General features: G+C 41.0%; 1 protein-coding gene across 1 annotated transcript in view; it reads right to left on the bottom strand.

Moving 5' to 3' along the window:
• Positions 1–17,567, bottom strand: part of LOC122815565 (protein mono-ADP-ribosyltransferase PARP12-like) — an 882,722-nt gene that overhangs the window by 334,642 nt on the left and 530,513 nt on the right. The window contains exon 7 of the mRNA XM_044088162.1: positions 4,633–4,753. Within this exon, the coding sequence (XP_043944097.1) occupies positions 4,633–4,753 (121 nt within the window). The remainder of the gene's footprint in view (positions 1–4,632; positions 4,754–17,567) is intronic.

Below are 17,567 nucleotides of genomic sequence, written 5' to 3'. Positions count from 1 at the left end.
TGGCGATATGGTTATCGAAAGTGAGACCACTGTCCACCTGTGTCCCTAAGTCTCTCATCACACTTTCAATGTTTAGTGTACTGCCACCTATGTGGTAATGCATGGGTACATGTTTTTTTCCAAAGGGGATAACTGTACATTTCTTGGCATTAAGCTTGACCCCATGGCTCTGGCAGCAGGCATCTGTTTCTGTAAGGCCCTTTTGTAGAATATCCACATCATTTGGGGATTCAGTAATGGCTCCCAGTTTGCAGTCATCTGCGAACTTTGTTAGCCAGAGTCCCTTAGTGTTGGCCTGTACTTCAGAGAAGTAGATGCTAAACAAGAGTGGTCCCAGGACTGAACCCTGAGGTACTCCACTTGTCACGTGTCTGGAGCTGGATTTGGAGTCGGCTACTTTTACAGTCTGGGTTCTGCCAGTATGCCAGTTGGCAATCCATCGAGTGACATAAGGATTTATGCCCAGCTTAGTAAGTTTATCTACGATTCCAGAGTGGGGGATGGTGTCGAAGGCGTTGGCGAGGTCCAGATAGGCTGTGTGGACTGTCTTACCCTCGTTCACAGCTCTGGAGACTTGAGTCGAAGAAGTTAATCAGATTCAGGAGACAAGATCGGCCCTTCACAAACCCAAACTGGGTGGGGTACAGTCTTTGAAGGTTGCCGATGTCTTTGTTTATAAGTTCCATGATAATGCGTTTCATGTCCTTGCAGATCAGGCTTGTCACACTGATGGGACGGTAGTTCCCAGGATCCAAGGCGGATCCCCCCTTATGCAGTGGGATAACTGTAGCAGTGCACCACTCAGTGGGCACGAAGCCTGAGGCGAGGCTATGATTAAACATGACACTTAGGTGAGGTGCCAGTTCATTTTGTAGTTCATGTAGTACACAGCCTGGGATGTCATCTGGTCCCATGGATGCTGTATTCTTAGCTTTGGAGAGTGCAGTTTCTACCTGTGTGGCCATGATTACTGGAATTTGGCAATCTTTTGGTATTGAGATGGGCTCTTTGGGGGTGAGAGGGGGGTGAAGTTGGCACTAAATCAATCTGCCAGGATACTGGCAATATCCTTGGGATTAGTATATTTAATGACATTCTGTTGTAGCTCAGAGCAGATCTGAGCACTGCCATTTAGATTCTTGACATAACTACAGAATGCCTTGTGGTTGTCTTTGGAATCTTTGGCAATTTTATTTTTGTAACTAGCTTTTGAGGATTTTATGAGGGGATCTCAGCTTCTTACTTAGGCTGGTGAGGGAGTTTTTTGCATCCAGGGATTTTCCTCTTTTCTGCAAAAGTTTCTTCCTTCTGTTGTATAGTTTGTTTATAGCAGGGGACCACCAGATTGGCTTCCTTTTTTTGGAGAAGAGCATCTTGGTTCTATTTGGGATGGCATGACTCATGCACGAGTGGATATGCTCATGCAGTGCCTTAGTGTAGGATTCTGCAGTCGAACTTTCAATCCCGTCTGCATGGGTGTCGTGAAGTTTGTCAGTTCTGACTTCTGTAGCATGAAGTTGACTTTGGAGAAGTTTTTCAAGGAGGTTTCCTTACTGGAAAGTGGGGGTGGGATGTGGATGTCTGCTTATGGTCAGATCTGACCAATGAGGGGGTGACCGCTGGTGTGGAGCATCTATCTCCCATGTTGGTAATGATCAGGTCTAGGATATTAGAGCCCCTGGTGGGACAATGGATTAGTTGATCCAGGGCGTTGGAATTTATGAATTCCAAGAACCGTTGGGAAAAGGAGTTGGTACCCGAGTAGTTTTCCCAGTCAATGGCAGGGTAGTTGAAATCACCCAGTATTAGGGTGTTTGGTTGTATCTTAACATTTTCCAGCATGTTTAGAAAGGTGAACTGTCTCTTTGCAGGGCTGGAAGGATCTGGGGCCTCCTTCTTTTGCTTACATACCTGCATCACTGTGATACTGTCTTTCTATAGGTGAAAGTGTTCTAGTCACAAACTGTACTAAAGGCTGTTATGGTTCTGTAATCTGCTTTCATCTACTTCAGGCTGATGTGAAGAGATTTCTCCTGCTGAGACCAGTTACCTTGCACCAAAAGTTGTTGAAGTAGGCCTCCCCAAGCATAACCTAAAGAGTCTACTGTTGATTCCTGGAGTTTGGACGGGGAAACAAGTATCATTCTTCTTTCAGACTATAAGGCAACTACTGCCTGATCTATACAGCTATGTCGGATCCACTTCTGTTTAAAAGTCTATGGATGGACTGTACCACTGTGGGAGATAGCATCAGATGAGGAAAGCTAAAACAGAAAATAAATATCAATAACAGAAAAAAGTACCAATAACATTACACAACACCTTTCAAGAATACATAAGTTGCCCATTACATTCAGATGTAGGTCATGGACTCCTTTAAAAATAATTGTGATACATATATACGCAAATAAGCAAAGCAAAACATATCAACATGAGGTTATGATAGCCAAGCTTCTTGATGGTCAATATGTAATACGCTTGACAGTCAAAACTATGAAAGTTTAAATATATGAAAAGGCAATATTTCTCTGGAGAAGCGGATTTACTCATAGTTTTACATGTTCACAGGTAAGAACTACATAACCACTGTGCAGACCATTAAAACCTATCTTAAGTTAAAACCAATATTCAAAAGCTTCATCCAGCCTTAAGTAGGTCAAGGCAAGAAAGACTGGAGGAGAATTTGAAGTTGACAGTTTGCCACTAAGATTTTTGAGGCCACTGATCTTTTTAGTTATGAACCTTTGAGGTCTTTCATGTTGAGTAGTATGTTTAGACAAATCCATGCAAATAGGTGTATAATAGTCAATATCTCGTCTGATTAGATACAAGTAAAGGAGATTTAAGAGACTCTGAATCCAGAAGAGATGGAAATTAGATGAATCAGACAGAAGGCTTTCCATGCTACAATGGGCAAAAGATGGTCAAATAATAAGGAATTATTATTAAGAGTGCCTGGATTCCTAACAAAAATACTTTTATTGAAGGGGTGTGTCATATGACGTCTGAAAATGTTTTACTTAACAAAATAAACTATACAACATGTTTTCATATTTTACTTGAGACCATTGTCCTTGCACCAACTGTTAACAAGGTCTAATCCATGTTAGAGCAATTGTGAGTCGGTGGAAGTTTGAATAATAACACCCAATTTACAGTAATCTGCAAACTTAGATAACCACAGCCCAGGAGTACTGGCTAAAGGTCTGAGAAATACATGTCAAAAAGGAAACAGCTCAACAGTGTTAAGGAGAAAAATAACTTCAAACTGCACAGTTCAGAGGAGTAGATTAATCTCTTTTTTTTGTAAAGAAGACATGTACATGAGAAACTAAGTAATCGTGGTCTTGTCTCCTCGAACACAAGAAATTTTACTCTTTTATATTATTATTACAACTAGACAGAATATTTTGTATCTATTAAACTGTAGCCACAGACCAACTAAAACTAAATATCTTTGTATTATGTTTGCTTGTTAAGAATCTTCTGACTCCTTATCTGTACCTTCACATATTAGGCACTAGCTCTGATCTTACATGTTGGAACTTTTTATGCTGGCACTATCCATGTTGGCAGGAAATAGCTCATAAAATAAATTAGAACTGTTAAAATCCATCATGAAACAAGATGGATTCCAAAAAAAGAAAATGTATTGTATTCATTACAGATTTTTCTCATTTCTCCATTTCTCACTTCACAACAGTAAGTCCTATAGTACAGTATTGGTAACATTTTTTTTTCTTTCAGAAGAGGGACTTACGATTCCAACCATATTGGTCAGTTCAGCCAAAGGACTAAGAATTGATGAGTTAGCAGTGGCTTGTTGATGTTAAAAGCCAGCAACCAAAGAGTATAAAATAAAATGACCACTCGACATTCAATGTTCACAACTTCTCTTAACAGAAACAGACCTATAACTGTAAAACTGAAATAATAAATACTCAATTAGATGAATTCAAACTCAATCTTTAGCTAAATTCAAACACAAGCTTACCCTAGGACTGTTACGTATGCCTGCATGTCTTATGTGAAGTTTTATTCTTGTATTAAATGATGTGCTTGGGTTTGGTACAGAGTTCACAAACCTTGAACTCCTTGACTGAGATTATTACTACTACTACTGTTACTGATACTAGGATTACAGCTTTTAACGCAGTTCACTTGAGTATGTGTTTTAGTAGGAGGTAGAGCAGAAGACTGCATAAGCATAGCTAAGCAGAACATTTATTCCCATTTAAGAACTGTTGCTTCAGCAGGAGGTGATGATCCAGATGTTACTTAAGGACTAAGTTCAGAATGTGAATACACAGAGTTAAATGACTGTGCCTAATAGGTTGTTCAGGACATTGCAGCAGTAATACATCCCCCAAAAGGTTGGTAATTTCTCAATATCTGTGCTATAGAATATAGATTACAGTTGGGGAATAATTAACACAGCATTAGAGGTACTAAGAGAATTTCTCATACAACCTATATTGTAGACCACTGACCAAATATAATTGCACATTTTAGTTTTCAGTCTTACCCCTTTCTCTGCGTACAGAACTACATTTTGATAAACATACAGATTTCCTTTTAGAGTGTCTTGCTAACATGCTAAATATGCAGTATGCACTGTGACATCATTATTACCTTTGAAGCGAAGTTCATACTCGTACTTTCCAGCTTGAAATGACAAGATACCATCATCATTTTCCTGGTAAGCTTTCTCTAAATCAGAGCTGGAGACTGTTGACGCATGGTGTTTTTCAGCCTACATTACAAACATTACTATCAGTCACAACTAAAATAAAGGTAATGTGAGGCTAAAGAATCATTAGTAACAATTTTACACAGAACAGCAAGCCTTCAACTGCCTACATGTACATAAAACATAAGACAGTAAAGCTTATATCGTGATATCACACTGATGTCATACAAAAGTGAAACAGGTCAAAGCATAAAATCAGTACAACCTTACACTAACAGGTCACATTAAACACATACACACATGACAGGTTACACACACACACACACACACACACACACACACACACACACACACACACACACACACACACACACACACACACACAGCTATAGTACCTGTCGGGATTTTAACATCATAATGAAAATGTTCTTTTCACCCTTCATTATGATTTAAAAAGCCTAGCAAGGATCAAAAGTATAAATGAGTTTGTATGTAATATGGACTTCCTGGAAAATAATGTTAATACTGCTAAATATTCTTCAAATGTAACTTTTTAAGACAATGTACAGGTTTGCTAATCATCAAACTTTGATTTCTAGTGGTTAAAGATAATAATATATTGTGTCTTCAAAACCACTGAATGATTATCTTTAGCATTCAGTTATGGTTTCAAATGAAAGAAGCATTTTATCTTTTGGTGAAACTGAAAAATGTGTATTTGTCATTACTGCCAACAGGTATAACTATGTAAGGCAAGAGGACTCCTGTCATTCCAAGCACGTGCACAACGACTTACCAGCAGCAGCTTAAATCCACACTTCAAATACTGAGTTGAAGTGTGTGTGTGTGTGTGTGTGTGTGTGTGTGTGTGTGTGTGTGTGTGTGTGTGTGTGTGTGTGTGTTTTTTTGTGAGCATGCATGTATACACACATACTCAAACATGCTCTCTGTGCAACACTTCCTATGACATTCAAGGTTTACAATATTAAAAACAAACATTATTGCCTTTATAATTTTGCAGCATAAAGTCAGATACTGATTTTAACGTAGATTAGGTGAAGGTGCAGACATTATTCCTTTAGAATGCAGCAAGTTACACAGGAATCTGCAATGCCAGACAGATGTAGCACACAGAAGTATGCTAAATGAAATAATGTGATAAAACATTGTCTGGAATTCCTAGACAGTACCTTTTACAGCAATAATAGTATTGGTAGCAGCAACATGCAGGATGGGGGACGATTCAAAGGTTCAGGTAGTGCTAGTGCTGTTCCACAATGATAAAAACAGGTCAGTATGATGCTCACGGCAATGAATGCACAATCACACAGACATGAGGAATCTCATGCAAATGACATCAATTATGCAAATGAAGGAACCCAAAATGGCAGAATGATTCAGAAATGTTTAAAGCAGCCACACTGCATGGCAGTGCATACTCATTTTGAACAATGTGAGTCATGGTGTACAATACAGGTGATGCTTGGGACAGCAGCATCAATAGCATACCAGCATGCACTGGGAGCTGCCATCCCAGCCACTGCATACAGTGCTGTGTATCACAGCCCTCCATGTCACCAGAGGAGACACAAGCAACATATGACAGACCGCCAGCTCACACAGGAATACACTCTTGACCAGATGCAAGTGCACAAATATAATGAATGCGGACTAGCTGAATTGTGTTGCCCACATAATTTAGGGGTGTGTGCAGTATGCTTATTTATGTGGATGAAAAGGTACATGTAGCCTTAATCACTTTAGTTATAGAGAACATCCAGGCACCTGTAGGAGACACATTAGGGATACAGCAGGTGTCGGCCTCATGAATCCCAAGCCACTTCCTTGACATAATGCAACAACATGTGCCATCCACAACCAGTACTAGGCATAGCTATGTACTCCCCTTTAGATTTTGGATGTAGTTAAAAAATGCCTTGGGATCTTGACAAGATCTCCAATTTGTTCTTTAGGCTAGAGAGGGATTTCTACCTCTGCTGAGCCAGTTCTCTCTTGCTTTTAGACATTTGTTTCTTTTTTTTTTCTGCAGCCTGTTAACACTAGGGGGCCACTAGGGAGGTTTGTTTTTCCTGGCAAGACCTAGTTTTAATCTGATTCTATAAAACTGCTTAAGTAATTATACAGGACACTGGTGTACTCCTAAGCATAGGAGTCTATGTTATTTATGTTCAAGGGGGCTTTGAAACTTCTTAGACCATCACTTAGTAGAAGTTAATTTGTTTTGGAAAAATTCTTAGAATTTTTGAGCTTGATGAGGTATCTGGCCTTATAATTACAACAAACAGACTGATTTATTGTCGGATCTTACCGGGGGGATATCACACATGAGGGGTACAATGTTCTCCCACATTTTTGAGCACTATGTTCAGGATATTTGAGCTCCTCATGGGTGTGCTGACTAGTTATTCCACAGTATTTGCACTGAGAAAGTTTAAGAACCTCTGAGCCAACATGTTTGTGGTCATGTATGCTTCTCAGTCAATGGTAAGATAATTAAAACCACCCTTGAGTAAGGTGCTGGGCTGTATGGCAGGTGACTCCAACAGGTCCAGGTATGTTCATAGGTTCATAGGTAGGTACTAGGCTATCGGCCCAAGGGCCTACATAAGCCTAGCCAACAAGGTTCCCTGGCTTACGCCACCCAAGAAAGTTATTTTCCTGTGCCACTGTCGAGAAGAGACACAGAAGTGATCCCCGAGATGCATTTCCTATTTCCCATCCACTCATCAAGATTTTTCTTGAAGAGTGCTAATGAAGAACTTTGCTTGACATAGATGGGTAGCCTGTTCCAGAGTATGGGAAGTCTCTGGGATAGGAATCTTTCCCTCCAGCATGTCCTGTTTATTGTGGTGGCAAGGTTTAGGTCCTTAGAGCGTGTAGCTCGGAGGGATTGGGATTTCTTAAGGTGTGTGTAGCATGTCCAACAGCTCTGGGTTTGACATAGCTTTATATGTTAGGCAGAGATCACCTCCGAGTAGGCGATATGCTACAGAGTAAAGCTGGAGTTTTTTGAGGCGGTCAGTGTAGGGTATTTGTTTGAGTCCAGTAATCCTCTTTGTGAGGTACTTCTGTGGCTTTTCCAGCTGCTGCAGATGTCTTGTGAGGTACATTCCAAAAGGGGCGTTGTACTCTATAATGGGTCTAATGAGTGTCGAGTAGAGGGGAACAATGACCTCTTTTTTCCTGGATGAGAACCCTTTTATGATGAGGTGTGCCACGTAGAAGGACTTCCTGACTACTGTGGAGATGTTACTATCAAAGGAGAGACTACTGTCCACATGGGTCCCAAGGTCTCTTATCACGTATTCGGTGTTAAGTAGATTGCTGCCTATGTGGTAGTTCATGGGTACAGAGTTTTTACCAAAGGAGATGACACTGCACATTTTGGCATTGAGCTTGAGGCCATGGCTCTGACACCAGGCATCTGTCTCAGAAAGGTCCTTCTGTAGGATGTTCACATCATTTGGGGACTTGACTATGGCTCCTAGTTTGCAGTCATCTGCAAAATTCATTAGCCAGAGGCCTCCTGTGTTAGCCTGTACTTCAGAGAAGTAGATACCAAACAGGAGCGGTCCCAGGATGGAACCCTGTGGTACTCCACTTGTCACTGGTTTGAGGTCAGATTTGGAGTCTGCAACTTTTACAGTGTGGGTTCTGTCAGTGAGCCAGTTGACAACCCATCTTGTGACATAGGGATGTATGCCTAGTTTATTGAGTTTAGCTATAATTCCAGAATGGGGGATGGTGTCAAAAGCCTTGGAGAGGTCAAGATAGGCTGTGTGAACCACCTTACCCTCATCTAAGGCTTTGGTGACTGCCTCAAAGAAGTCGATCAGGTTCAGGAGGCATGATCTGCCTTTCACAAACCTGAACTGGGTGGGATCCAGAGTTTGGAGGTTACCAATGTCTTTGTTTATGAGTTCCATGATGATACATTCCATGGCTTTGCAGACCAGGCACGTCAGGCTAATAGGTCTATAGTTCCCGGGATCAGTGGTGGCTCTCCCTTTGTGGAGTGGGATAACTGTTGCTGTGCACCATTCAGTGGGCACAAAGCCTGATGCGAGGTTATTATTGAACATGGTGCTTAAGTGGAGAGCCAGTTCATTCTGAAGTTCGTGTAAAACGCAGCCTGGGATGTTGTCTGGTCCCATGGATGCTGTGTTTTTGGCTTTAGAGAGTGCAGCTTTCACCTGCATAGTTGTGATTACAGGGATTCTGCATTCTTCCTGTCTAGATATGGGCCCTTTAGGGGGTGAGAGGGGGGTAAAGTTAGCACTGAACCTATCTGCCAGGATGTTGGCAATATCAGTTGGTTCTGTAATTTTCGTGCCTTTGTGCTGTAACTCAGAGCAGATCTGGGTGTTGCCATTGAGATTCTTGACATAGCTATAGAATGCTTTGTGGTTGTCCTTGGAATTAGTGGTGATTTTATTTTCGTAGCTAGCTATGGAGGATCTTATAAGGGATCTCAGCTTCTTACTGAGGCTGAACAGGGAGCTCCTCCACTCATGGGATTTTACTCTCTTTTGCAACAGTTTCTTCCTTCTGTTGTACAGTTTGTTTATGGCAGGGGACCACCAGATTGGCTTCCTTTTTTTTGGAGAATAACGTCTTGGTTCTGTTTGGGATAGCACGATTCATGCACTCAAGTAAGTGCTTATAGAGTGCATCTGTGTAGGATTCAGCAGTTGTAACTGTATTGTCCATCTGGATGGGTGTCATGAAGTTCATTACTTCTGTCTTAAGAAGCATGAAGTTGGCTTTGGAGAATTTTTTTACTGTGGTTTCCTTAATGGGGGGTGGGGGTGGGATGTGAATATCAAGGGTGATTAGCTTATGGTCGGATCGGACCAACGAGGAGTTGACTTCAGGTGTGGAACACCGATCACTCATGTTGGTAATGACTAGGTCTGGGATATTGTTGCCCCTGGTGGGGGTGTAGATAAGTTGATCTAGGGCATTGGAGTTTATGAATTCCAGAAAGCGTCGAGCTAAGGAGTTGGTACATGAGTAGTTTTCCCGGTTAATGGTGGGGTAGTTGAAGTCGCCCATTATTAGGGTGTTTGGTTGAACCCTAATATTTTCCAGTACATCAAGAAAAGAGGAGTGGGAATCCTGGGGCATGGTGGGGGATCTGTAGCAAGCTACAATTTGGATTGCAGTTTTGCCAAGAGTTAGTTGCACTTGGATAACCTCGGATGCATTATGCTGAGCAACTAGCCTGGAGGTGTGGATATCCTTAATGAATATGGACACACCCCACCTTTGGTGTTTCAGTCCAGGTTACATGGCCGAAAAGTGTGGTATGAGTTATAGCCTGGTAGTGCAGGGTTGCTCTCTGGAGCCTTGAACCAGGTCTCAGTCACTGCACAGATATCAATGTTCTCCATTTTAAGGAGTGCCTCGAGTGAGTGCATTTTGAAATTTAGACTTCTAGCATTGAGTAGCATTACCCTCAGTTTTTGCTTGCCTGTTCCTGTTATGGTGGTGAATTTGTTACTTGAACCCTGCCTAAAAAAGGCACTATAAGGGCAGCAAGAGCCTTAGCCAGTATCTGGAATCCCAGGGGCGACACGTGCAGGCCATCTGTGGCAAAGCATCGTGGTCTGTCGAACATGTCATCACAAGCAGACAGATACTGGATCCCCTTAGAATGACACCAGAAGCTTAGCCAATTGTTGAAGTCAATCATTTTGTCATTGTACTGCGGTATCATTCTGAGCAATGGCAGAATGCTACTCAGGGCTAGGGTCATACCTGACTGGGCTACAAGATTGCAGAGCTCTTCCATGTCTCTTTTCATGTAGTCCAGGGAGGTACATCTCAGGTCATTCACACCAACATGGACAATGACAGAGTCATATTTGTACTTGTTGTGGAGTGACCTGAGTGCATGGGTTATGTGGTGGATCCTGGCACCCGACAGGCAGCTGACAGTAACCTTCTCCATGTTTAGCCTGGTGAGTGGGACATCAGTGTGCCTGACTATAGAGTCACCTATGACTAGTGTGTTGGGTATGTTGTTTTGCCTTATTGGCTATGTTTGAGTGGCACACTGAGTCTGTGGGCTATGTGTCATTTGGGTTGTATTGGGGAATGGAGGTTGCTTGTGTTTCTGCTTTGAAGGTCTCTGTTGCTTAGGCAGATTATTATTGAGAGCCTCCATGAATGTTTTTGAGTTTCTATGTGTGGATTTTGGTGGTGTAGACGTAGTGAGACTATGTGATGAGTGTGGTGTGGTGCAAATGTTTACCTTCTCCTCATGACTGTCAGGTTCAGTCTTGGTTGGAGAGAGCTTTACCTCCAGTTTGGCTAAATAAGTGCATCTTTCACAGGTTGTAGTGTTGGGTGGTAGGAGGAGAGGGTTGTATGTGTACATGAGGCAATTTCTACATTGCCTCAAGATGCCCAGATTCATCAGATAGACAGGGGAGAACAGTGGGAGCTGACCCTTGGGCATGCCTGAATAAAAAACTATTTTCCTCTAGTTAAGTGAGGAAAGTGAGTACAACAGCTGTTTTTTTCAACACCAGTGAGAAAAGTAAGTACAAAAACTGTTTTCCTCTAGGTAATGAGGAAGATTGAGTGCTATAGTAATTAGTAGCTTATTTAGTGCTTACAAGTTCTGAATAAGTGCTGAGTATGAATAAGCAAATGTAAGTGCTAAAATTAAGAATCTGTATCTACACTAGACGAGTTACAGGACAGAAACAAGTGCAAATGCAGGCTTTCAAACCAGAAAGTTGAGAGAGATGGAAGATTGCCCAAATGGCCAATAACTAAAGATTCTGGGCCAGAACCACTCCGTATGTGGTAGACAGGTTACCCAATGCTTACCACTCCCACTGATAAGCTAGAAGGCTTCCCTCCAACACAGAAAGGCTTGGGGGGCTCAGAAGCTTACAAACAGTCATGGATACAGCAAATCTGTATCTGGAACGCTAGTTACAGGAAAGATAGGAAACAGGCTTACAGTTTTTTTTTTTGTTTGTTTTTTACAGAAAAGTAGCAAAAACAGTAGTAAAAACAATTCACATGCAGTGCAAGCTAGCACATGAGTAGGTAGTAATATTAGACCACACACAGTTTGAAAAATGCAATTAAATTAAAAAGGACTAAAAGCAAGTGCAGAAAGGGTTTATTAGGTAGAATGCGGTAAAGAGATGAGACTGGGGGAGTGTCCTAGATCAAATCTACACTGGGACGGGCTCTGCAAAAGCCACCAAATTTAACTACAAACCAAAAACAGGGACGGGGGGGGGGGACAGTTTCAGCAGAGATTTGAGCAACCACTAACAGTATAAACTATAAAACCAAAAAAATATACTCAGCTCTGTATATTTGCAGATCAGTATCTAAGCAACAATTAAACTCTATAATAAAGAAAAATATACTCAGCTCTGTATATTTGCAGATAATCTTGTAAGGCTGTCTCTCAGAACACAGGTTCCAATTTAAATGCAGGCTGTTATTAACAGGTCAAATTAAGGGAACCTTGAGTTAGGTAAGACACAAGCTATAAAAACCAGTTATATCAGCTGAAGACAAGGCAGAAAATGGGGGTGGGGGAAGACAGTTTCAGCAGAGATTTGAGCAACCACTAACAGTATAAACTATAAAACCAAAAAATATACTCAGCTCTGTATATTTGCAGATCAGTATCTAAGCAACAATTAAACTCTGTAATAAAGAAGAATATACTCAGCTCTGTATATTTGCAGATAATCTTGTAAGGCTGTCTCTCAGAACACAGGAAAATATGAAGTGCTGTGATAACAGCAAATAAAGAGATCATTAAATGCACTCCACAGAGGAACTGTTTCCTCTCCTTGGGACTTCACTCCTCTGCTTCTCCTGGTTCATGGTGGGGGACATATAACTAGCTATGATGCGGAAGGGGATTTTGCCTATGGTTAATTGGACATGGAGTAGCTTGAGAGAGTCATACTGTTTGACTGGTCTCAAGGTGTACTTATCCTTAATAAAGATGGCTACACCTCCTCCTTTGGTCCTTTCATGCTCAGTTTGTGGTCTGAAACATATGGAAGGCATTGTAGTCCTATACAGCCAGGGTGCTTTCTGTGGCTTTGACAATAATATGAGAGCTATTAAAACCAATGCATCACAGCAAACAAAAACACTTAAAATTGAAAAGCTAAAGAACGGGCACCTATGAGCAAATAGTCCAAATCCATGGATAGATTGTTATTTGCCTATAGGTGCCCATTCTTTAGCTTCTGAGTTTAAATAATCTGAGAACTCAGTCATTTCTCCCTTTGTAGAAATGAAATGCATAGTCCAAAGAGGTATGTCTGAAGTCCTTCACCCCACATGAACTACAATGGAGTTACACTGGTACTTGTAGCTGAGTGACTTGATGGATCCTGGCACCAGACAGGCAGCTAACCATAACCCGTTCCTTATCCAGCCTAGTGAGGTGAACATCAATGTCTCTCACTATTGAGTCTTCTATGACCAGTACACTGGGTGTTGTGGTGTAACACCTTATGGGCTTATTGTTGAGACACCAGTGTGTGTGTGTGTGTGTGTGTGTGTGTGTGTGTGTGTGTGTGTGTGTGTGTGTGTGTGTGTGTGTTATTATGTGTTGTCGTTATTTTTTGCATTGTTAGATGCACAAGTCGTTTCTGAAGGCAACATTTGGGAGGCCTCTGGTCTTTTAGTAAGTTACTAGTGAGTACCTCTGCATATGTGGGTTTATGTGTTATCTCCTTGTTTAGTGTGGGAAGTAATACATGTGTGTACTGTCAATGTGTTTGGCATCTGATTTGTCTGTACGTACGTGAAAGTCTTGCCTCCAATTTCATAGTGTAACTACATCTCTCAAACAAAGTGTTTGCTTCAGGAGTAAGTCATTTCAGTATACATGAGACAATTGCTACATTGCCTCAGGATGCCCATGTCAATCAGGCTGGCCAGAGAGATGATGAGAAACTGCTCATCCATGAAAGCAGGTTCTTACTGTATGTTTTATTAGGGAAGGGAATTGACTAATTTAACAGGACTGTGCTGGTAGCTCAGAGAATACAAGAGGGACCTATACTTTGTGTAGGCTAAGGTTGACCAATAAGGCAATGCTGATCAGTCTGCAAATGAGTTGCTCCTAGAGCAGTAGAAAAGCTTGGAAGGGTTTCACTGACAGTTGTTTAGAGAAAAAAGGATCTTCAAAGTTTTGCATCTACACAGGGCACTGTTAGCTGTCACTGTCACTGTATGGACAGCAGCGCTGTGAAAACACTGAACTTAAATATGAGCAAAGAGGAACAAGTTTTAAGCTAACTACTAATCAAGAAGACACACAATAAGCCTTCCATTAGCAATCCCTAACTCAGATAAGTTAGATCAGCACACTTCTGCCCCAAGAATGCAGAAAAACCTTCTTAATGTAGACTGGCTGGTTTGGAGCCCAAAAATAAGAAGACCACACAAACTAGCTGAAACAGCTCAAGTACTAACAGATGCAATGTAATACAATGCAATTAACTACCTAAAACAGCAGTAGACAGTATAAATAAATATATATATATATATATATATATATATATATATATATATATATATATATATATATATATATATATATTTGTAAAGTGCAGAAAAACAGCAAATAACTTAAGAAATTGCTAAAATACAGTCACAATTAACAATAGAAGTGCAACAAAATTGATATTTTCATCTTCTTGGTAATGGATTTCTGCAGGTGAAAGGAGATTCTCAGCACTCTTTAGCGAAGTCACCAAATGACGAGCAGTACTGAATACTTATGCCAAAGCCCTTGCAAATGCAAGGCTTAAACACAAGCAAGTAACAAGTTTTAAGTTATCAATCAGAAAAGTACAGTAGCGCAGTAGAAAGGCTTGGAAGGGTTTCACTGACAGTTGTTTAGGGAAAGACTGATCTTCAAAGCTTTTGCTTCTACACAGGGCACTGTCAACTGTGACTGGATGGACAGCAACACTGCAAAAACACTAGGCTTAAATATGAGCAAAGAGAAACACGTTTTATGCTAGCTACCAATCAAGAAAGTACACAATAAGCCTTCCACCAACCATCCCCAACTCAGATTGGTTAGATCAGCACACTTCTGCCACAAGGGTGCAGAAAAGAACCTTCTTAATGTAGAGTGGCTGGCTTGGAGCCCAAGTGCAAGAAGACCGCACAAACTAGGCACAACAGCGCTTGAACTAACAGATACAATGTAAAACAGTGCAAGTAAGTACTTAAAGCAGCAATAAACAGTACAGTTTTATGTAAAGTGCAGAAAAAACAGCAAATAACTTAAGAAACTGCTAAAATACAGTCACAACTAACAGCAGAACTGCAAGAAAATACTTATTTTCATCTTTTGAGTAATGGATTCCTCCACACAAAATCAGATTCTCAGCACTCTCTGGCGAAGTCGTCAAATGACAAGCAGCTCAAAGTACATCTAATGTACCTTGGTTTGTTTATTGGTGACTTTTATGGTACCCTGGTTTGTTTCCATGACATAGACAACATGCGTAAAATGATTTGTTTGGTTTCACACACAGACTATGCAGACCAGCGCCTGGACTGCCCATGTTGTGCATCAGACATCAGTATACCCACAGAAAATACGGAGTGGGCAATACATAGTCATTGTGACTTGCACAGATGGGGGAACACAGTGACAAATGACTGCAACATTACATTACAATATGGGATATAAGCACATGCTGTAGGAGGCTGTAGGGAGTTATGGTTCATATCTTGCAGTGGTGGGGCCAAGCTCTGATGACATGATTGTTGTTGGTGTCCACTGTGTTGGCTTGGGGTATTGATACACAATGCAGTCCATGGCAGGGAGGGGGGTCAAACAATTGGACCATGTGTATACATTCTGTCAGAATGTTCCATGCATTGACCCTGATGAGTGCTAAAACCTGCATGACACCCTCATCAGTAGCAAGCTGTGTGCCCACAAGTGATGGGAAGTGGTGGCGCTATGGCTGTACACCTACAGACAAAACAGGTCAGCCAGTGGCCTATATGGTACTGTGTGTGATGCCCATAATTATGGCCACAGCCTCACCTTCATATACACCTGGTTATTAGATACAGTTCATGGAATTTTATTTTTATTTATTTACCCTTTCTTGACTGGGTTAGTCTCACTAGGCTAGTGGCCTCTTTTCAAGGGAGACTCTAGGTGCTATTTATATTATGATGGGGGATTTGGCCATAGCATCAGAGACTTCCCCTACATTTTTCAATAGGTACTGTGTGATCTTTTACATCCACCTCATCTACCACCAACTCAAGGACCTTGCTTTTAGGTCTCATCCGTAGGACAAGACATTCAAGAGTGCAGCAAGGAAGAATGTAAAAGCACCTGTGAAAAAGAGTAAGGAAACTTCCCCATTACCCTAGTCAAATTCCCCTAATAGTATAAATATCACCTCATGTCTTCCCTGAAATGAGGCCATTCATCTAATGGGACTATCATAACAAAACCAAATAAATAAATAAATAGAGGGTGTACATGTATAGTGTAAGTGCCAGCTGTAAGTCCATGTCACCTACCACATGACACTGTGTACCATCACTCTATCCAGTTCTATGACCACTGATTTCCTCAAATAAAAGTAGAGGTGTTGATATGCTGCTGGGAAGCTACTGTTGCCATACAACAGAGCCTGTGCTGCACAGCTTCCCCCGTTTTGTGCTTGCAACATTTTTTTTTAATGATTCTGTTACTCCTATTTGGTCACCAAGAAGATTTTGAATTCCTAGATTATGAGACTTGCTCGTCTTGAAAAATGATGTAATTAGAAGAGTCCCTAAGGAGCATGATCAGGGTTTAGCAGTGTGCTATTTAGGAAGTTGTTACCTGGACATGAGGTGAGATTCATGTCATTTACTCTGAGATCCTGAACTCAGTTTATAGTTTCCACACATAATCTGAATGATGAGTCTACTAAGCTTGTACTACCTTTTTTTTTTTTTTTTTCCTTAGTCATGCCTGCTATATCAGCTAGATTCCATTAGGTGGCAGCCATGTAGTAACTGACACTGCCTCTACCTTCAAAATGCTCAAGTCAGTGACGGTTCCTCACCACCACCCTACTGACTCTTCCAGTATCTGGAATGGTAGATAAACTAGGTCATCTGAGGCACAGTCAGGGATTTATCCCTCTGCCCTATGCAGCCAATTAGGATTGTAGTACCTTGTCTGGAAGCCCTCAGTCTTTTTATTTTCCAGGTTGTGAGGACACCTGTGGAACAAGGATATTTCCAGCAGTATTGAAGAAGCCTTTAAATTCCTATACTCCTCAAGAAACAACCTATAGATCCTCACAGTCTGTAAAATAACTCTGTACCTTTAGTATTCTCATTATTGGAAATATTATAAATAAAAATTTCAACAAAAAGCATAAAAATATTTCTTAGAAATTGAGACTTTATCGATTTCAATCAGGTCTTAAGACTCATCACAGCACAGACTGGAACAGATCTTTAATTACATTTAGTGGGAAGGGATCAGCCATTTTTATCTCTGACTCCGATGGCACCTGAAAACCAAAGAACCAAAGACCATGACATTGTTTTGGAACAGCTGAGTTCCTACTATACTTTTTTTTTTTTTTGACAATACACAAATGGGATACATTTGTTCACATTTTTACAAAGAAATTGATCTTGGGAATTGATTCTTTCAGGCATCACACTCAGTGATGTGTTATTCTATAATGTACACTCAATGATGTGTTATTCTACAGTGCCCTGTATTATGGCTATTGCTGCTTGCAGAGTACATGCTTCCCATAGGAAATGTCATTCAAAGAGGTTTGCGGTGCCATAGTAATGGAATAAT

Source organism: Protopterus annectens, chromosome 11.part0 (assembly GCF_019279795.1).
Source record: "Protopterus annectens isolate FY-2018-M chromosome 11.part0, PAN1.0, whole genome shotgun sequence".
In the NCBI taxonomy this organism is placed as follows: domain Eukaryota; kingdom Metazoa; phylum Chordata; order Ceratodontiformes; family Protopteridae; genus Protopterus; species Protopterus annectens.
The sequence above is the reverse complement of the archived record's forward strand: the minus strand, read 5'-3'. Positions and strand labels throughout refer to the sequence as shown.